At 36.7% G+C, this 23011-nt stretch overlaps 1 protein-coding gene across 1 annotated transcript in view; it reads right to left on the reverse strand.

The window, feature by feature from the left end:
- LOC127862662 (multiple epidermal growth factor-like domains protein 6) overlaps positions 1–23011 on the reverse strand; it is a 61453-nt gene that overhangs the window by 2801 nt on the left and 35641 nt on the right. The window contains exons 5-10 of the mRNA XM_052401868.1: positions 22306–22503; positions 21330–21593; positions 19581–19673; positions 15927–16019; positions 11090–12832; positions 3452–3661 (exon numbers count right to left, since the gene is read on the reverse strand). Coding sequence (XP_052257828.1) covers positions 3452–3661; positions 11090–12832; positions 15927–16019; positions 19581–19673; positions 21330–21593; positions 22306–22503 — 2601 coding nt within the window. The remainder of the gene's footprint in view (positions 1–3451; positions 3662–11089; positions 12833–15926; positions 16020–19580; positions 19674–21329; positions 21594–22305; positions 22504–23011) is intronic.

Below are 23011 nucleotides of genomic sequence, written 5' to 3' on the forward strand. Positions count from 1 at the left end.
TGAAAACATCACAAGCGAGCGAAAAGCGACAAATAAAAAAAAATACATTTAATGTCAATGTTAATGGATATGTTTGCCAAGTTAATGCACGATATCTGCTTAATACCAGCACAATATCATTACGTAGTAATAACTGTGTTTAAAGTCTAGTCCAATGTTTATAAAAGTAAACAAAATATTCTCCAATAGTTGCTCTGCTTATTCACACCAATAGTGACTTTTTAATGTTGACATGGTACACTGTAGTTTTCACTATCAAAGTTATATTAGAAGCTCTGTCTTATGTCAATGAAAGTTAAATAACATGAAACAAAATATAATACAATAAACATCAAGCCTAAGAAATATCTTTAATCTGTATAAATTCTTAATATCATAGGTTATGGTTGTATACAAATTTCACATGGATTACTTTTGTTAGTTTAGCAATGTTAAAATTAAAAATGGGAAGTTTAAATTTTGTAAAGTTCAAAACCCATAACTTCCTAACGAAAGATCAATAAGAAATGGGTAGTCAAAGTTTTTTATTTTAATATAAAACACATGTATTTTCAACAAAACCGCTTATAGATGTGAGTAGTAGTATAGAAGTAGCCCTATATTATAACATAGAACATATATGTGTCGTATTTGAGTAAATTGTAATCGTTGTAATTTTGGAAGTTGTTTAATTCAATTGGAACATGATGAAGTATTTCTACTAAAACCACAACTCAAGTCTAGTTTAAAAATATTTAAAATTCATTTCTTCTTTGTCTCGCGTTCTTCTTATGCCCGTGATATTCGTGCAGAACTTGACAACACTTCGAGTTTCGTTTTTGCTGTCCCGGTATGGTATAAACCCTGTCTAGGCCGGCCCGGTATTGTCTAAATGCCGTTTAACAACAATGACAACCAGCATCTTCGAGTCTTGTATGGCAGTGATCAACATACCATAAAGAATTGCTGAAAAGTCTAAGAGGTTTCAGCACTTGCGTTTCACTGTCCTGAACAATGTCAGCTGACTATCGCACGCAGTACTTTGAGCCCAGTCAATCAAATTACAGTTAAGTTGTTCAGGTCCAGAAAGTTTCTTTGCTTTCGCACTTATGTTAACTTCATGTTTTTTTTTGCATAGTGTACACCTTGGACTTAGCCATCAACATTTTGAACGCATTGCAGTCACAGTTTGATCTAGCAGATGGAAGGCTGATCTAGTAGATGGAAGGCGTGTAGAATTTATAGTATACTCGACAATTGTTTTGTCCAGTTCAACTGCGACACGGTTGCATGTTAATGTTCGATATTTTAATTGTATCGATACCACCAAGTTTATTACAGATTTTTACCGAATGGACGCATTCCGGCGACATTTCACATCTTGGTGTTGATGCGACTGAGAGAAATAAATTACTAAAACATCTGTGATGCGATGACTCATTGCCACCGGAGGAAAAATTACATTTCTAATTGCGTCTTTGGCCTACACGACTTGACAGACAAGCGCCGCCATTGTTTTACCATAACCCACTCTAATAACGCAAAGCGTTATTACAGTCTATGACGTAAAATACGTAGGCTAAATTAAACTAAATCATTAATCGAATATATGCAGAGCAAAATTGTTGATGCGGGCGAAAAATAAAAATAAAAATATTTTTATTTCGTTTTAATATTTTTAGGTGCGGCAAATTCGACGAACATCTTATCAATTTGTTGTGGCCTTATTTGTAATACAACCTGTAGTACAACAATTAAAGTTTGTGTGCGGAAAGAAACATTACGTTGTCTTATATGTACAAATGCCCATTGTATTGACAGAGCTTAGACTTTAGAAGCATAAAATACCAAGCTTGAATTGTGTCCATGTCTAAAATATTCTGTTTTATTCAGTGACAATATGTGTGGCATAAACTTCTTGTACACAATTTAAATATATTAATCCTTAAAGTTTCAGGCATACATTTCAGTGTGAGGGTAATAATTTTACGCTTTTCTCATATTACATGAAAATAAACAAAGATGCAAATACAAGCACCTGTAGTGCCAATAGGCAATATTCTGCTTGAAAAACCGTCAAACTATAACTTTTATTAGTCATTTCATGACAAGTTACTGATGAAAATGAATTTAATGAACATATCAAAGCCATATTAATAATGAAACAACAATAAAAAAATGCATGATTACAAACATTGATATCTGTCCGAGTTTCTGATCAACTAATGCAATAATTAACCATTTCACGAACATACAGATATCAACAAAGACCTGAGTATTTATGTTTGCTAGTGATATGCTCAAATCATTATTTTAAAATAATTCCAGTTAAATAAATTCATTAAGTAATATATAATTTAGAAAAAAAAACAAGATTAACTCTCAAATTAGAAAGCAAACTTTTCAAACTGACAAATGGATTTAAGCTTGGCAAAATGTAATGCGCATGCACACAAATCCTTTTACACGCAATTTACAAATATAAAATACCAAAGACAACAAAGGTAACCTTATGTGATAATAAAATAAGGTCAAAACAGTTAGTTATCTGTCATACAATACATTGGTGAATTCCTTAAAGGACCTTAATTGAAGGATTTGTCAAGTATTTACAAGGGCTCTTAGCTTGCGTTTGGTAAAAAACACATTTAATTCTTCTCAACATAATTTGATGGCATTATGAAACTGATACTGGTTACAATTTGTGTGTGATTAGATATGTTGTAGTCCTCTGCATAATGATATATGTCTACTTAACATGAAATAGCCACTTACGGTATGTTAACTTAACATCTCATTTGAACTTCAAGTATGACATTGACAATAAACCTGTGTTGACACATTTTCTGATTATTGGTAAGTATTTGTGTAAAGCTATGAAAAACATTGACCTCGAATCTGTGGACCTGATTGTTTCTCTCGGAACATCTTTGTAATGTGGTGCACTGTACTAACTCTATACATAAAAAAGGTTATGCACAAGACATGATGTGACCTTTGAACTCCATATGTGACCTTGACTTTCAACACAGAAGACTGGTTTATGAAGCCAAATATAGCCGTGAAATGTTTTTATATTTTCACATTTATTCCATAATGTGATTATGCACAATAAAGTTAAAAGACTGAAATGAAAATGTGTTTATACTTTAGCCAGAAGGCTATGCACTAATGTCAAGCCCTTACTGTGACATTTAACTATAAGCAAGCGAGTTTGCTGTTGCACGCAACATGTCTTGATATCATGATATTTTTTGCCACGTGATTATTACTATATGCGGAGATGACACTTCCAACCTGGATTCAAGATATGAAGAGACTTCCTTTAAACGAAAAATCCATAATGGCGGAAATTCACGTTCCAGATTGGCCTATGAAGACTGCACATGCTAATTTTAGCGCGACAATTTACGCACTTGCATTAAGCCTCGTTTCCCTAAAGTGTGACTCACATTATACCATGTTCAAATACCTTGACTGCAGTATTCTCCATTGAACCCCTCTTCACAGCCGTTGAGGCATTTAGCAGTGTCGATATCACACTGCTGACCCTTGCATCGCGTGTTACATGACATGTTACACAGGTTGCTATGGTAACCCTCTTGGCAGCCATGGACACACTCAGAGGTCATCTGATGGCAGTCACCAATTGAATGTCGCTTTGAGGGGTTGACACACTTTCCTTAAATGACATTTACAATGTGAGAAAAATTATTTGTATTCCTCTTAACATTTTTTAAACAATGAAAGAGGTTAACACAATGTCAGTCAAATATATTTCCATAGTAAGACAGAATGGCATAATCAAATTTTAATGAATTTACATGAATTGTAAGACAGCTAGACGTAATGGTACTTAAAGACATAAATACATTTAAGAAAATTCTTGGTTGATACAATCTACCAATGTACAATTTAAGAACGTTTTCAATGTATTAGAGATTTACACAATAGCATGTAAGATAAGTGGAGTATTTGCATAAATACCCTTTAAAATAAACAAGAGGACAGCGCGCTAGACTATTTGAGTGCTTGACAGAATAACGTAAGCCATCATGGGGAAATTGTTCATATTCAAGGTCAAGTTAAAATAGTCATATTCCAAGTGGAAGAGGACCATAAAAAGGCATAATTAAGACATATTGATAGCTTATGTTTTAAAAAAGTTGTACTTTATAGACGATTCTGAGTTCAGGTATATTTTCCACAATATCTTGAACATTTGTAAAGACATAAAACAAACTAATAAGATTTTATATCAAGTTTGATAGCAATAGCTTGGGTGGGATGGTTGGACGATCCATAAAAAATAAAGTAAACAAGAGATCGCCAAGCAATATGGTCCCCTACCGGTGAAATTTTACCATTGTCGGAAATAATTATTTTTTTATTATATTTGCTGCCATAGCAACCAGAATTTTTGACGTAGGCACAAAATGAAATGACGTGCATTATCTCCATATTGCATATCTATCCATGTTTTAAGTTTCATGAAAAAATATTAAGAACTTTTAAAGTTATCGCAGGATCCAGAAAAGTGTGACGGACTGACTGACAGTCAGACTGACAGTCTGACAGACAGACGGAGTGCAAACCATAAGTCCCCTCCGGTTTCACCGGTAGGGGACAATAAATATTTGTGATTTTTTTAACCATGTTTCAACAATTTTTTTTTCCCTTTTTGTGGGGGTGGAGATGGGGGTATAATGTGGGTGTGTGGTCATTTATAATATAATCTTTCAAAAAACAAAATAAAAATTTTTGGGGGGGGAAGGGCGGGATTCTGGGGTGGTGCGTGGGGGATGGTTTGGGTGGAGTCCATTGTGGTATGTCAGGTAAATGTTGTTATGTCAAAGTATGAATCAAATCTAATCATAAACTAGAGCTTTGTCACAGACGTGACGTATAACCCCGAATGCCGCATTGACACCGACTATTTTGCATGCTGTCTTCACAAAACAAGAGAATCTAATTTATGGCGATTTTTTAGAATTATTATGCCATTATCATTTATGGCCATTTTTGACCCTTGAACTTAAAGTGTGACCTTGACCTTGGAGATATCGACATAAATCTTTTGTGCGATACACTGTCCAATGATGGTGAACAAATGATTTTAAAATCTCACAATGAACTACATAGTTATGGCCCGGACAAGCTCATTTATGGTCATTTTTTACCTTAAAACTCAGTGTGACCTAGACCTTGGAGATATCAACATAATTCTTTCGCCCGAAACACTGCCAATGATGATGAACAAATGTGCAAAATGATTTGAAAATCTCACAATGAACGACATAGTTATGGCCCGGACAGGCTCATTTATGGCAATTTTTTACCTTTGAACTCAAAGTGTGACCTTGACCTCGGGGATATCAACGTCATTCTTTCGCCCATCACACTGTCCAATGATGGTGAACAATTGTGCCAAATGATTGTAAAATCTCACAATGAACGACATAGTTATGGCCCAGACAAGCTCATTCATGGCCATTTTTTACCTTTGAACTCAGTGTGTGACCTTCACCTTGGAGATATTGACGAAATTCTTTCGTGCGACACACCATTCAATGATGGTGAACAAATGTGCCAAATGATTTTAAAATCTAACAATGAACGACATAGTAATTGCCTGGACATGCTCATGTATGGCCACTTTTGACCTTTGAACTCAAATTGTGACCTTGACCTTGGAGATATCAACGTAATTCTTTTGCGTGACACACCGTCTAATTATGGTGAACAAATTCGCCAAATGATTTTAAAATCTCACAATAAATGACAATGTCATGGCTCGCACAAGCTCATTTACGGCCATTTTTGACCTTTGAACTCATAGTGTTACCTTGACCTTGGAGATATTGACGTTATTCTTTCGCGCGACACACCGTCCAATGATGAACAAATGTGCCAAATGAATTAAAATCTCACAATGAACAACATAGTTATTGCCCGGACAAGATTTCGGGACAGACCGACATACCGACAATGTGACTCCTATACAGCCCCCATTACCAATGGTAATGGGGTATAATAAAGAAGTTATGGCAATTTAATTAAAATGTATTCATTTGATCTTGAGAGTCAAGGTCATTCAAAGGTCATGGTCAAATTCAACTTGCCAGGTACAGTACATTCATGATAGTATAAGAAAGTATTTTAAGTTTGAAAGCAATAGCCTTGATACTTAAGAAGTAAAGTGGATCTAAACACAAAATTTAACAAAATATTCAAAGTTACTAAGACAAACACGCGATGTGTTTGTGAAACACTATGTCCCTATATATTTAACCTTTGACCTTGAAGGATGACCTTGACCTTTCACCACTCACAACAGTGTTTTTTATGGCAATTTCGGGGACGATATTCGGCCCCATTCCCCTCAAAAAAGAGTATATATTTTTCCCCGATTTTGTAGAAAAAAATCCCCTCTAGAATAATTTTTTTCATATTTTTTTATTTTTTTTAGAAAGAACTCTCTTATGATAAATATTCATTTTATTACAACTAACAAAGTATATAACAAATTAATAATATTGTATGATTTTGAATTATTATAGAGAGTTAAATTAAATTAGTATTTCTCAAATCAGTGTACTTTTCATATGAATTTCATGCTTTTCCCAAAATGGCCAGGAAAAGGCCTGATGTATCTAAATATATTGTGTCAATATTTGATGATAAAACATTTTTTTTTGGTCCATTTTATTGATAAAAAAATGCTCACATTTGCCATTTTATCGATTAGAGTCCCAATAAGACTCAAAATGGCTAGGAAAACTGAGACTGTGCATGAAGGCTTAACTGTCTGAAACTTATGTTGAAAAAATCATTGGTATATATTTTAGAAAAAGGACAGAGAAATTCAGCTGTGAAGATTACATTCAAACATACATGTATATTCATATAATAAATTTCATTACATATCAAAGAGTGAATTTTTAATTTTCCCCTTTTCCTAAACAACGACGCGTTTTTCCCCTTTGGACGGGCCCCGCCACCATTCCCCTATTTGTAAAAAAAACACTGCACAATGTGCAGCTCCATGAGATACACATGCATACCAAATATCAAGTTGCTATCTTCAATATTGCAAATGTGTTCATTCAATTAGCGATTTTGACCCATATATTTGACCCTTGACCTTTCTCCACTCAAAATGTGCAGCTCTATGAGATACATTTGCATGTCAAATATGAAGTTGCTATCTTCAATATTGCAAAAATTATTGCAAATGTTAAAGTTTGCACACACAAACACACAAACCAACCAACCAACAAACAAACCAACCAACAGACAGACTATAGTGGTGGGGGTCATAAAAAGGGCCATAATTCCGTTAAAATGCCAACCAGAGTTATGCAACTTGCCCTGTACAGTCTCCTTTCGATAGTTAGCGAGTTTTCCAAGTCTGAAAGTAATAGCTATGATACTTTAGGAGTAAAATGGACCAAAACTTAACCAAATGTTAAATTATAAGTATATGTATAAAAAGGGGCCATAATTCTGTCAAAATGCCAGTCAGAGTTACAAAACTTTGCCTGCACAGTCCTCTTATGGTAGTTAGTAAGTGTTGCGAGTATGAAAGCAATAGCTTTGATTCTTTAGGAAATAAAGTGAACCTACACACAAACCTTAACCAAATTATCAATTTTCTAAGTATAAAAAGGAAACATAATTCTTACACAAGAGCACCGCAAAACGGGTGTCAACGCTCGGCTGCAGGTGCAGTTTTTAATAATTGAAAGCTTGTCAGAATTTTTTTCTTTTAGAGGTCGCAGTGACCTTTGACCTAGTGACCCTAAAATGGGTGTGACGTGTAGAACTCATCAAGGTGTATCTAAATATGAAGTTTCAAAGTTGTAGGTGGACGCACTTTGATTTTAGAGGCAACATTAAGATTTTAGCACGGCATACGACAGAAGACACGACACGGACATGACAAGCTGGCAATGATAATACCTTGGGTTTTCTCCGAAAACAGCCAAGCTAAAAATGCTTGATACAGTTGTCTGCTCTTGTTTATAGATTGTGGTCATGTTGGTAAAGAATTATGCAAAATATAAAAGCAATATGACAAAGTACATAGAAACAAGGGCTGTTTGTAAAACATGCATGCCCCCCATATGGGCTCTACGTTGTAGTGACAGCCATTGTGTGAATATGTTTTTTGTCACTGTGACCTTGACCTTTGACCTAGTGTCCTGAAAATCAATAGGGGTCATCTGCGAGTCCTGATCAATCTACCTATCAAGTTTCATGATCCTAGGCATAAGCGTTCTTCAGTTATCATCCGAAAACCATGTTACTATTTCGGGTCACCGTGACCTTGACCTTTGACCTAGTGACCTCAAAATCAATAGGGGTCATCTGCGAGTCATGATCAACGTACCTATGAAGTTTCATGATCCTAGGCATAAGCGTTCTTGAGTTATCATCCGGAAACCATTTTACTATTTCGGGTCACCATGACCTTGACCTTTGACCTAGTGACCTCAAAATCAAAAGGGGTCATCTGCGAGTCATGATCAATGTACCTATGAAGTTTCATGATCCTAGGCATAAGCGTAATTGAGTTATCATCTGGAAACCATTTTACTATTTCGGGTCACCGTGACCTTGACCTTTGACCTAGTGACCTGAACATCAATAGGGGTCATCAGCAAGTCATTATCAATCTACCTATCAAGTTTCATGATCCTAGGCATAAGCGTTCTTGAGTTATCATCCGGAAACCGTTTTACTATTTCGTGTCACCGTGACCTTGACCTTTGACCTAGTGACCTGAAAATCAATAGGGGTCATCTGCCAGTCATTATCAATCTACCTATGAAGTTTCATGATTCTAGGCATAAGCGTTCTTGAGTTATCTTCCGGAAACCATTTTACTATTTCGGGTCACCGTGACCTTGACCTTTGACCAAGTGACCTGAAAATCAATAGGGGTCATCTGCGAGTCCTGATCAATCTACCTATCAAGTTTCATGATTCTGGGCATAAGCTTTCTTGAGTTATCATCCGGAAACCATTTTACTATTTCGGGTCACCGTGACCTTGACCTTTGACCTAGTGACCTCAAAATCAATTGGGGTCATCTGCGAGTCAAGATCAATGTTCCTATGAAGTTTTATGATCCTAGGCATAAGCGTTCTTGAGTTATCATCCGGAAACCACCTGGTGGACCGACCGACCGACAGACATGAGCAAAGCAATATACCCCCTCTTCTTCGAACGGGGGCATAAATATTTGAGGTGGTAAGCAAACTTTAACATAGATTTATCAATAATATTCATATTCTAAGTGGAACAAGGGCTGTTTGCAAAACATGCATGCCCCCCATATGGGCTCTCTGTTGTAGTGACAGCCATTGTGCGAATATGTTTTTTGTCACTGTGACCTTGACCTTAGACCTAGTGACCTGAATATCAATAGGAGTCATCTGCCAGTCATGATCAATGTAACTATGAAGTTTCATGATCCTAGCCATAAGCGTTTTTGATATATCATCCGGAAACCATTTTACTATTTCGGGTCACCCTGACCTTGACCTTTGACCTAGCGACCTGAAAATCAATAGGGTTCATCTGCGAGTCATGATCAATCTACCTATCAAGTTTCATGATCCTAGCCATAAGCGTTCTTCAGTTATCATCCGAAAACCATTTTACTATTTTTGGTTACCGTGAACTTGACCTTTGACCTAGTGACCTCAAAATCAATAGGGATCACCTGCGAGTCATGATCAATCTACCTTTCAAGTTTCATGATCCTAGGCATAAGTGTTCTTGAGTTATCATCCGGAAACCATTTTACTATTTTGGGTCACTATGACCTTGACCTTTGACCTAGTGACCTCAAAATCAATAGGGGTCATCTGCGAGTCATGATCAATGTTCCTATGAAGTTTCATGATCGTAGCCATTAGCGTTCTTGAGTTATCATCCGGAAACCATTGTACTATTTCGGGTCACCTTGACCTTAGGTTTTGATATAGTGACCTGAAAATCAAAAGGGGTCAACTGCAAGTCAATATCAATCTACCTATTAAGTTTCATGGGCATAAGCATTTTTGAGTTATCATCCGGAAACCATTTTGCTATTTCGGGTCACCGTGACCTTGACCTTTGACCTAGTGACCTGAAAATCAATAGGGGTCATTTGCAAGTCATGATCAATGTACCTTTGAAGTTTCATGATCCTAGGCATATGCGTTCTTGAATTATCATCCGGAAACCATTTTACTATTTTGGGTCACCGTGACCTTGACCTTTGACCTAGTGACCTGAAAATCGATAGGGGTCATCTGCTAGTCACGATCAATCTACCTTTCAAGTTTCATGATCCTAGGCCAAAGCTTTCTTGAGTTATCATCCGGAAACCATTTTACTATTTCGGGTCACCATGACCTTGACCTTTGACCTAGTGATCTCAAAATCAATAGGGGTCATCTGCAAATTATGATCAATGTTCCTATTAAGTTTCACAATCCTTGGCTTAAGTGTTCTTGAGTTATCATTCGGAACCACCTGGTGGACGGACCGACAGACCGACCGACCGACATGTGCAAAGCAATATGCCCCCTCTTCTTCGAAGGGGGGCATAAAAAGGGCCATAATTCTTCAAAATGCTTGTTACAGTTGTCTGCTACTGTTTATAGATTGGGTTCATGTTGGTAATGAAGTATGCAAAATATGAAAGCAATATGTCAAGGGACAAAATATTTTAGGTGGTACGCAAACTTTAGCAAAGATTTATCAATAATATGCATATTCTAAGTAAAAAAAGGGCCATAATTCTTACAAAATGCTTGATACAGTTGTCTGCTCTTGTTTATAGGTTGGGGTGATGTTAGTAAAGAAGTATGCCAAATATAAAAGCAATATGTCGAGGGACATAGGAAATATTTGAGGTGGTATGCAAACTTTAACATGCCAATGTTCACGGGAAAGCCGACGCCGGGGTGAGTAGGATAGCTCCACAATATATATTTCATATATAATAGTCGAACTAAAAATGCAAAACTATGTTAACCTTATAAGTCTTCTTATATAATATATACTCTTTTATGTCCCTTTTAAATATTGCTTTTACCAATCATCATTGACTTACCAGCACATGGTAAATCGCAGAACTTGCCATACATTCCTACTGGACAATCGCGGCATCTTCCATCAGCCTGTTCACAAATCAGTCCCATGAAATTTTTGGCGCACTGATCAGAACATCTGTCCTCACATTTGTTGCCATAGTAACCAGCCTTGCACTGCTGGCAAAACCCTGTATCCTTGTTACACAAGTTCTGCTGCACTCCCATCTCCCCACAATTGTCTGGGCAGGAATTCTCGCACGAATTGCCGTAGAACATTTTGGTACATACAATACAGTGACTTGTGTTCCTAGAGCATTTATTTAAGCAGTTTTCAGGACATTTGAACTTGCAATTATCACCATGAAAACCAATTTCACACTCATCACATCGTCCATCTGTTTTTCTACATGAATTCATACAGTTTTTACATTTGCTGGAACATGTATCATCATAGAATCCTATTTTACAAACGTCACAAAATCCATCTTCTTTACTGCAACCCCTTTGCCCCAAATTACAATTGATGCTACAATTCTGGTCACATTGGTTACCAAAGAAACCCATCAAGCAGCTGTCACAGAATCCATCTTTTTGTCCACAACTGGTTTGATCCAGTTTACAATTTGTGTTACATTCCATGTCACACTGGTCACCATAGAATCCTGTCTTACATTCATAGCATTTTCCTGTATCTTTTTCACAGGACCCATTCTTGCAGTTTTCACTACAACTAAGAGAGCAATTTGCACCATGGTTACCTGGATTACATTGTCCTGAACACGCTCCATTGTCTATCTGACATTTACCATCAGCACACTGACCACATTTCTCACTACAGGAGCTGTTGAACTGATGCCCATAATAATTATTGCCATATCTTCCAGGAACACATTCAAAGCATTTTCCATCAGTCTGATCACAAATGAGACAAGTGCCATCAAGTGGGGGGCAATCTGTCTTACAGTCGCTGGTCCACTTACCGGCGACACAGCCTTTCAGGCATGTCCCATTTTCTTGGGAACACCAGTCAGATACCTGCATGACCCTGTCCTGTTTACAATTCTGACCACATTTGCATGTCAAACCTTGCCATTCAGCCTCACATTTTGAGCACCTCTTGTCAGACTCACACTCTTTACAGTTTACAGGGCATTTATTACATTTTCGATCTTGTAGGTAGTATCCAGGTATACATTCTTCACAATCAAATGGACTACTGCAAGACAGGCATCGTTCATTGGCTGCACTACAATTCACACAGTTAATCCCATTTACAAAGAAACCTCGAGTACATATTTTACAGTTTCCATTGGGGCGACATTCTATGCAGTTTGGTTTCGAACACTCATTAGAACAGTCCAGTCCAGCATATCCAGGTTTGCAAACTGTACAATTGTTTTCACAAACACATTCAACACAGTTAGTTGGGCAGCCCAAACACTTGTCAATGTATTTCCCAACCACACATTTTGTGCAAGACACAAAACCTGTTACAGACTGACACTCAATGCATCCTGTGATGGAGAAGTTGCAGTCTATATTACAGTCATCACCATGCATTGTGGGGTCAGCGCAGGCTATTTTACAAGTGTCATTAGGGTGACAATAATGGCCTTTACATTGGGGACAGAGCTCACATTGTGTTCCATTACGTCTTGGAGGGCATCGGTTGCATTCGCCGTCACCTTTTTTGCATCCATCCATGCAAAATTGGGAGCAAGGTGACTCACACTTTGTACCAAACCAGCCCTCATCGCATGACCCTGAAAGAAGTCAATAGAAAAATCTAGCCCAAAACATGTACAAACAACTTGGAAATTTCTGAACTAGATGTTTTTTATGACCTTAGATGACCTAAATGCATGACTTTGAAAGAATAGCTCTACATTAAAATGTTTTGGACCAAAACTGACAAGTTTATACACAAATCTTGGCACATGGTGATCTACATGTATATGCGGTACCAAACCAAACCTCATTGAAAAGATCATCAGAAAATAGTTAACCCAATATTGGCAGTCATATATACAACTGAACACTCTTGTTTAACATGTACACCAAACTTTGGCCTAGTATCATAAACATGCTAAGTCAATATTATGACTTAACATTGAGATGAGTTTGAAACCTGTTTTTTTTTAGTTTTGAGTCTGACTTATCATTGACTTTGAAGAAGAATGTGTGTGTATTCCAATACATGTATCGGGCCCTATTCTCAATTGAAAAAAGTATTATTTTTTTCCCAAATGGGACCTAAAAATTCAGAATTGAAGGTTGAAATCATTTTTTAGATCAACATTTAGTTTACCTCCCATCCAGCTCTACATGTAACACTTTCTTAATAGTATATTTAAAACACTTTAGTTCTCATTTTTGAAGCATTTGCTTGCAAACAAGAGCTGTCACCATAGGATAACAAATGCCCTTGAAAAACACTTTTTCGAAGCCTAAACGCAGATTTTGAAACCTAATCGCAGATGTTCAAGGTCAAGGCCAGAGTGGTCAAAATATGTGTGCGTATGGAAAGGCATTGTCCATATACACATGCATACCAAATATGAAGGTTAAATCTGAAGCGACATGGAATTTATGAGCATTTTTCGAAACGAAAAGTGTGTCGGGCAGACAGACGGATGGACAGACAGACGGATGAACAAAGGATCACCATATGCCCACCTTTGGGGGCATAAAAAACAACACTAATTTCCCAATTTTGATCAAAACGCAGCCATTTTTCCCACTCCAAAGGGATCAAGCCTGATTCCAAAAAAGGTGAAAAAAAAACACTGCATGTAGCTGAGATTATATTGTTTGTGAGCTGACTGACATTCTCAATACTCAGCTGAGTGGAAGCTTAAATCTCATATTTTCAGTTGAGCTTGAAAATTGAGAATAGTCATGATACTGGGCCTTGGAGCATGGTGACTCAAGAGTTGTACCAAACAAGCATAGGGTAGATTATCCTAAAAGTATGCAAATATTGAGACCACTGCTTGTGATAGATTTTATGTTGGTCTTTCTCTTTTTTTTAAAGTACTCTGGCCTTTAAACTAGTATGACCTCATCACTGTGACAAAGTATGCCAAAGTGCCAAGTCAATACATTTTATAGACATTGACAAAATGTTCCAGTCAAAACATTATATAGACATTGACCTATTTGACCTAAAGCATAAATTCTATGTCCAACTCCTTTGATATTGAGTTTCAACAACAACTGCTGAAGACTTTACCTGGTGATATAAATTTTGACCACACTTAACCCAAATTATAGTCTATCAACAGACTGATAATTTTCTTTTTTTTCTAATTTCACAATTACTTCTTGAGATGTATTGCAACACAATATCAAAGCTCCTTTTCTCTTCTGGCTGCATTTTAAGCAGATAAGAAAACGTAACTCTGTTTAGTATAAGTACAGTACAAGAAGTAGGAAAGAGTTATCTCTATAAAAATGATAATGCAGGGCTGTAAACAGTCTACCCAAATTAAAACAGGGCCTTCATATTTTCATGCCCAACATTCGGACCAAGTTTCATTAAGACTGAGTCATAAATGTTGTCCTAAAGTGGTACCATTTTTTTTAGATTTTACCTGGTGCCCTAAGCATAGAACATGTCAAGATTAACATTCTGACCAAGTTTAATTAAGATTGAGTCATAAATATGCCTCTAGAGTGGGAATAGGTGTGTGTTTTTTAACATTTGCCCTAGTGACCTAAGTTTTGATGCACATAACCCAGATTCAAACTTGGTCTAGATTGAGTAAAGATAGAAATTTTAAACCAGTTTCATTAGGATTGAGTAAAATATTGGCCTCTAGAGTTGTAACAAGCTTTTCTTCAGATTTGAACGATGATAGTTTACGGATGCACATGACCTTGATTTCAACACTGCCTAGATATTGTCCAGATAAACATTCTGAATAAGTTACATCAAGATTGGAAAAAACAATGTGAACTCTAGAGAGCTAAAAAGATAAAACGTCGGAACATTTGGTGATTAAAATAGCTATTCTTGAGCACTTTGTGCTTAAGTGAGCTAAATTGACCAATCTTTTTTTAAACGAGTACTATTAATCCTAATACTATAAAACTTCATTTAGAAGTCATTTAGACTATTTGTCTCCTCAGATAAACTGCCATTATTCTACCCAATATCATCCTACCACAAGCATGTAGATTACAATTGTTATGCACTGTAAATCAATTTTGATACTTATAAATACTGAGAATCTTTTGAAAATTCAACTAAAGGTTTCAAAATAGGCACAGCCAAGGTCATTTATATCAAAAGTATAAAGGGCAATTACTCTTCCCCAAAACTGCTGCTTGTGGTATTTTATTGATACCATCAAATAGAAATGCTGAATACTTACAACGTCCATTCAAATTAGGCAAATTGGTTAGTTTAAACCTATTTATTTTAGCTCAATTGCATCTAAAGCCTCAGGCTTATTGAAACACTCTCGAGTCCGTTTCCTGGGCCTAGAACCAGTACTTGGTGTCTATGGGGGAGATCTAAAGAACACTCCCACAGTGGGGATCAAACCCATGACCTCACGATTGTTAGGCAGACACCATATTCATTACAACACAGCGACCTCTAAAGGCCATTGGTTACAGCGAACAAGTGCAGACATGGTCTGTTTGAGTACGAACTTCAAAATGTTATAACTCAACCCAAAATTCTCAGATCATGACATGCTGAAGATATGCGCTTGGTTTTGTCAATATCTGACCAGACATTATGGAGAACAACACCAGAAAACTTGTTCTGTCAGTCAAGACATTCATCCTTCCAGCACAACAGTTATATGTTTCCAAACCACTATGGACACATGGGACACAATCCATTACCTGAACATGTGCCATAATTCCTTTCACATGTGCCTCCTATACACTTTCCACAAGTTTGGTTGCATTGTGTGCCATACCATCCATCCGGACAAACTAAAATGTAAACAAGCAAATTCCTTGAATTGATATCCCCTGCAAAATAAATTTTGTTTATGGATGGGTGTAGAACCAAAAGAAAAGGTATAAGTGAAGGGTTATGCCTTGTGTCAATTTTTTTTCAACTCATTTGTACCTGTGATGGGTTTGCAGACAATAAAATGCAGATAGTATATTTTTCATGAATCAATTAACATTGATAGTATCATAACAAAAGGAAAACATGCTTGTTATGAGCATTTTCTTAAATACAAATTTTACATACTGAGTTATTGCCCCGACATCAACCATGACACACGTCAAAATGACATAAATAAGTTTTTAAGGTTAATCATCCATCATTGAGTACAACCTTACATGAAGCATTTGTGTAACCTTGACCATTGATGTGAATCGCATGACCTTACATGAAGTACATTGTATGATGTTGACCTTAACCCTAGACATGAACCTTAACCTTAACCTTAGACATGAATCTTACATATGACACACAGCAAGGATGAAGATGGAGAAGAATTATGGAAGGTTACAGAATCCACTGATGCATAGTAAAATAATGGCTAAATAATAAATATTACTACAAATGTGTGACCTTTGATGGCTCTGGCTCATGTGTTAATGGAGATAAAGCTCTAAGCTTATTTAAAAAAGCATTTTTTCAAGATACAAAGGGCCATAAATCCTTATTAACAGATGGTGTACAATGCCATTTGGCGTGCATCATCCTCTTATCATCCTCTTATCCATATATATACTCATTACAAGTTTCAATGAAATCCGCCAGAGCATTTCCAAGATATGGCTTCGGACACAAAGGTGCCGGATGGATGGAAAGACGGATGGATGGAAAGACGGACAGAAAGACAGACGGGCAGACAACGCCAAAACAATATCCCTCCGCCTATGGCAGGGGATAATAACATGAAAGATATCGTCAGAATCTGGACCAAAATTGGTGATCTAGAATGTTGGCTGAATCTATGTGCAATCAGGTAGGATTGTTGGTCGGGCCCTTACAAATTTGGCAACAAAGATCAAGACATAAGTTTACTTTGAGAATTGAATGCATTTCATGCTGCATGTATATTTTTTTGTCATACTTGTTTAAAATAATAACATTTTGGAGTCTCCCAATTCATACAGGATCTGGCACGAGTTGTCATATCATACCATATTTTATAAACGAGTTCAGAAATTTTGTTAGTAAGGGAGCCTTTGGCGAGCTTCCTAACAAATATTCAGGATGAGTTTAACAAGAGGGCCTGAAATGCCCAAAGTCGCTCAGCTGAGATAACAAGATATTATTGGGACAAATCTTCTGACCATGTTTTAAGAAGATTGGAAAATAAATGTGGCCTTTAGAGTGTTAACAAGGTTTTACTATAGCCATTTAAGGAAAAATGCTCCGCCCCCTGGCAGCCATGTTTTTCAACCAACCGGCATCATTTTTGAACTCGTCCAAGATATTATCGGGATGAATCTTCTGACCAAGTTTCATGAAGATCGAACAGTAAATGTGGCCTCTAGAGTGTTAACAAGATTTTACTAAAGCAATATAAGGAAAAATGCCCTGCCCCTTGGAAGCCATTTATTTAAAGCAAACATAATTATTTTTGAACTCATCCAAGATATCATTGAGACCAATCTTCTGACCAAATTTCATGAAGATTGGACAATGAATGTGGACTCGAGAATGTTATCAAGGTTTTACTATAGCCATATAAGGAAAAATGCCCCGCCCCTGGTGGCCATGTTTTTAAAGCAACCAAAACCATTTTCGAACCCATCCAAGATATCATTGGGACAAATCTTCTGACCAAGTTTCATGATGATCGGAAAATAAATGTGACCTCTAGAGTGTTAACAAGGTTTTACTATAGCCATATAAGGAAAATAGCCCCGCCCCCGTGGTGGCCATGTTTTTTAACCAACCAGCATAATTTTTGAACTCGTCCAAGATATTATTGGGATGAATCTTCTGACTGAGTTTCATGAAGATCGGACTATAAATGTGGCCTCTAGAGTGTTAACAAGATTTTACTATAGCCTTATAAAGCCATATAAGGAACAAGAGCACCGCCTTGCGGGTGCAGACCGCTCATCTATTTTCTTTTTAAAGGTGAAGGGGCTCTCATTAACAATCACAAAGGAGGGAGGGGTGGAGTGAAGAGGGGTGCATTGTGTGGGGGTGTGGACATTTATGACATTATCTTCCAAAAATGCAAAAAAAAGGGAAAAAAATCGCGGTGGGGGGGGGGGTGGGGTCGTGGGGGGGGGATTCTTGGTTGCGATGGTTGGACGGTATTTCAAACATAAAATAATAAAAAATAAATATTTGTGTTTTTTAACCGTTTAAAAAAAAATGGGGGGGTGAGGTGGGGGGTATAGGGTGAGGGTGTGGTGGTAATTTGTGAGATGATCTTAAAAAAAAAAAAAAAAATTTAGGGGGGGGGGGGATTCGGGTGGGGGAGGGGGGGTGGGGGGGATTCTTGGGTGCGATGGTTGGACTGTATTTCAAACATAAAATAATCAAAATAAATAGTTTTGTTTTTAACCGTTTAAAAAAAAAAATTGGGGAGGGGTAGGGTGGGGGTGGGGGGTATAGTGTGAGGGTGTGGTGGTCATTTGTGAGATGATCTGATTCGGAGGGGGGGGGCACGGGCGATGGTTTGGGTGGAGTCTATTGTGCTATGTCAGGTAAGAGTAGTGTTGTCAAAGTATCAATCAAATGTAATCATAAATAAAGAAGTTATGGCAATTTTAGCAAAATTTAATAATTTGACCTTGAGAGTCAAGGTCATTCAAAGGTCAAGGTAAAATTCAACTTGCCAGGTACAGTAACCTCATGATAGCATGAAAGTATTTGAAGTTTGAAAGCAATAGCCTTGATACTTAAGAAGTAAAGTGGATTGAAACACAAAATTTAACCATATATTCAAATTTACTAAGTCAAAAAAGGGCCATAATTCCGTAAAAATGACATCCAGAGTTATGCAACTTGTCCTTTTACTGTACCCTTATGATAGTTTGCGAGTGTTCCAAGTATGAAAGCAATATCTATGATACTTTAGGGGTAAAGTGGACCAAAACACAAAACTTAATCAAACTTTCAATTTTCTAAGTATAAAAAGGGCACATAATTCTGTCAAAATGCCAGTCAGAGTTACATTACTTTGCCTGCACAGTCCCCTTATGATAGTTAGTAAGTGTTGCAAGTATGAAAGCAATAGCTTTGATACTTAAGGAATAAAATGGACCTAAACACAAAACTTAACCAAAATTTTCAATTTTCTAAGTATAAAAAGGGCACATAATTCAGTCAAAATGCATGCCAGAGTTATCTTACTTTGCCTGCCCAGTCCCCTCATGATGGTAAGTAAGTGTACCAAGTTTTAATGCAATAGCATTGATATTTGATGAGAAAAGTGGACCTAAACGCAAAACTTAACCGGACGCCGACGCCGACGCCAAGGTGATGACAATAGCTCATAATTGTTTTCAAAAAATAGATGAGCTAATAATTTAAAAAAAATAAATAGATGAGCTAAAAAGACTTACCTAGACAAGTTCCATTCCATCTGTCACACTTGGCATCCTTGCAAATTCCACACAGCTTGTCACATTTTTCACCATACGCTCCATCAGCGCATCCTGCACAAATAAACAATACAATTTTAGGTGTCTGGACAGAAATTGCTGACATAAAATAATAATGTTTGTGTGCAAATAAATTAATTTTCACATTGCACATTTCTGGAACTTTTTGAACAAAACATTTGCAGTATCCATACTGAATTGATAAGCTATGACTTGTCAATCATGATTTGTGTCTTGACAATTAGTCAATCAATATACATTTCAGTCGCAAATAATAACACATGGCTGCATAGTCCATTTGATTCACTTAAAAGCCTTTCATTAATTGGAAAGTGGAGCAAACTATTGTTTTGCATCAGATATCTGGGTCTGTATTTGACTTCCAATTCTTAAATCTAAAAAGCAAGAACAGTCTTAAGCCTGTAGTGATCTAAACATTCTTTATTATTGAGTCTAACTTGACATTCAATACCTCAAAAACAGGATTTTCAGACACAATAATGTGCTAATCACAAAAACCCTATTGATAGTCTCCATGTTTGCAAATCCTGAAGTATATTCTTGTAAATTCTTAGTCTATTCTGAATAGTTACGTCTAGGAATAGGTTAGCTAATACAGGCCAGGTAATAATATTACTTTATATTACAGTTAAACTGCCCTCAATATTCACTGTGGTCTCAAGAACTAACTCTCTGTGCTTGTGAAAAATTATAAATCCTATGTGAGAATTGACCAGAACATCCCTGTAAATCAAGGACTAGATTGTCCAGCCATATCAATAATAACATGTGGTCCCATAAATCAATTTGCTTTAAATCTACAGAAGACAAGAGATGTGTTTGTCACAAACACAATGCCCCCTATTGCGCCGCTTTGAAGCCATAAATTTGACCTTTGACCTTAAACTATGACCTTGACCTTTAGCCACTCAAAATGTGCAGCTCCATGAGAGACACATGCATGCCAAATATCAAGTTGATATCTTCAATATTCAAAAAGTTATGACCAAACTTTAACGAAGGTTAAAGTTTTAGGAACGAAAAATACAATGATATTTGACCTTTGACCTTGAAGGATGACCTTGACTTTTCACCTCTCAAAATGTGCAGCTCCATGAGATACACATGCATGCCAAATATGAAGTTGCTATCTTCAATATTGCAAAAGTTATAAAAGTTTAACCAAGGTTAAAGTTTTGTGACACACACATACAATGACTGACACAATGACAGACAGACAGACAGGCCAAAAACAATATACCCCCGATCTTTCGATCCGGGTGCATAAAAAACTTCGACTGAAAAGTAAAACAATTATGTCTTGTATGGCTAACTGTCCAAAACAGGTTAATATACCAGCACATGCATTCAGAGTTGGATCACATTTAAAATGACAGTTTGTGCATACAGGTTGAATAAATTGCTCTAAATTACATTTTTAACTTAGTCAGATTTCAGTGGTAACAATTTCTTTTCAGAAACTTTCTGTAAATTATCACTACCACAGACTTGTAACCTTGGTCATGATTAATCATCAGTAAATACATTAATAACTTGGCAAATACAGAAAGTTTACAAGCCACCAAGAGTCCATAGTTGTTATAAAACTTCTCCTTAAATTCTGCATTTGCTTATTTTGGCAGTAAAAATTATTGCTTCTCCCTGAAATTTCAGACTAAGACGACTCCTTGCAGATGCAGTAATCATTACCTGTGTCTTCTATTACAACCACCTCTGCAAGCTGCAAATTCGGGTACTTTGACCAGGTGGCTAAACTTCCCAAACTCTCATTGCGGAAATTAAATATGTGGACATATTGAGCTTTTCCTGCACAATCCTTAAGACTGACATTGCCAATGTTCTCTCCAGATGCTGAGTTATCACGATGACACATATCTACACTATAATAATCAGGGTCATCTTGATCAGAAATGGCCACTGAAAACCCTGGTCTTCTCTTGATATCACCATCAACTGAAAAAAGATGTATATCAAATTTTTAAATGGCAAGCACTGACCAACATTGCAACAACATGAATTTCGGTTACTCTATGTGTTTGCTTTTGTCAACACAAAGCATGGAGGAAAAAAATGCCTTTGACCTAGTGATCTAGTTTTTTTTACCTCACATTACCTAGTTTTAAAGTTGACCACAATGTCAAAAGGAAAATTCTTCTGGCCAAGTTTCATAAAGATTGGACAAGAAATATGCCTTCTAGAGACCGAGTGTTTACAAGGTTTCACTTTAGCCTTATAACGAAAGCTACCCCGCCCTGTGGCAGCCATGTTTTATAAAGACTATTTTCAAACTCAACTGAGATATTATTTGAACAAATGTTCTGACCAAGTTTCATGAAGATTGGACAATAAATGTGGTATGTAGAGAGTTAACAAGCTTTTAATTTGACCTAGTGACCTAGTTTCTTACCTCATGGGATCCAGTTTTGGCCAAGATATAATTGTACAAATATTTTGGCCATGTTTAATAAATATTGGGCAATAAATGTAACAAGGTAAATATTGACAAGACGCGACTAACATAGTGCTCTGGTGAGCTAAAAAGGGTGGCTTCAAAATACATGTATGAGAGATGGATACTGATAAGAAGCAAACATTTTCCAGTCTTAGCTTTATTTTGCAAAGAAATGATATACACCTAAGAGAACCAAAGGTAATTAAGTGTTACCTGTACTTTGCAAGAACATGATTTGTACTTCATAGATGTTACGAGAGCTCTGTAAGTCCAGTGTCCAGGACACAAATCCCGTGGTATCGGTTATGTCCTGTGCCCAGCTAAACGTGACATTATCACCATCTACAGCAAGGCCAGCTTTATTTATTGTAGGGGATTGTGTGGCAAATGAAGGTTGAATGTCCAACTTTCCTGTGGGGATAAACCACTGATCATTACTATCTTTAAATCTATTTTGCATGAATTACTTATATCAATTTTGCATGCATTACATATACAGGAGTGTTTGGGTGCACAAAATGTCATGACTACTTGACTAGACATCATAAATAAATGTGAAGGAATAATACCATACCATATTCTAAAGCTAAGCAGCAAATATGATAACAGGAGGCAATCCAGTGCATTAAATGTGAGTACATTAGATGAAATTCTCCATTGTAATACTTGTTTAGAAATGTTGCTGACTTAATCAGTTTTCAGTTGATTCATAGCAATCAAGTAATTTTCCATTATTTCATGGCCAATTTTAGCAAATTTTCGAAGTTCCAAGTCATAAGTGCACATACTTATGCCAACAAAACAAACAAGAGGGCCAAGATGGCCCTAGTTCGCTCACCTTTTTTACAAGGCCTTGTTCATTGCATAGTTGAAAATTCAGTACTATAGAGCATATGAGATTGGTTCTCTGCTGTTTACT

Source organism: Dreissena polymorpha, chromosome 16 (genome assembly GCF_020536995.1).
Source record: "Dreissena polymorpha isolate Duluth1 chromosome 16, UMN_Dpol_1.0, whole genome shotgun sequence".
NCBI classification, from domain to species: domain Eukaryota; kingdom Metazoa; phylum Mollusca; class Bivalvia; order Myida; family Dreissenidae; genus Dreissena; species Dreissena polymorpha.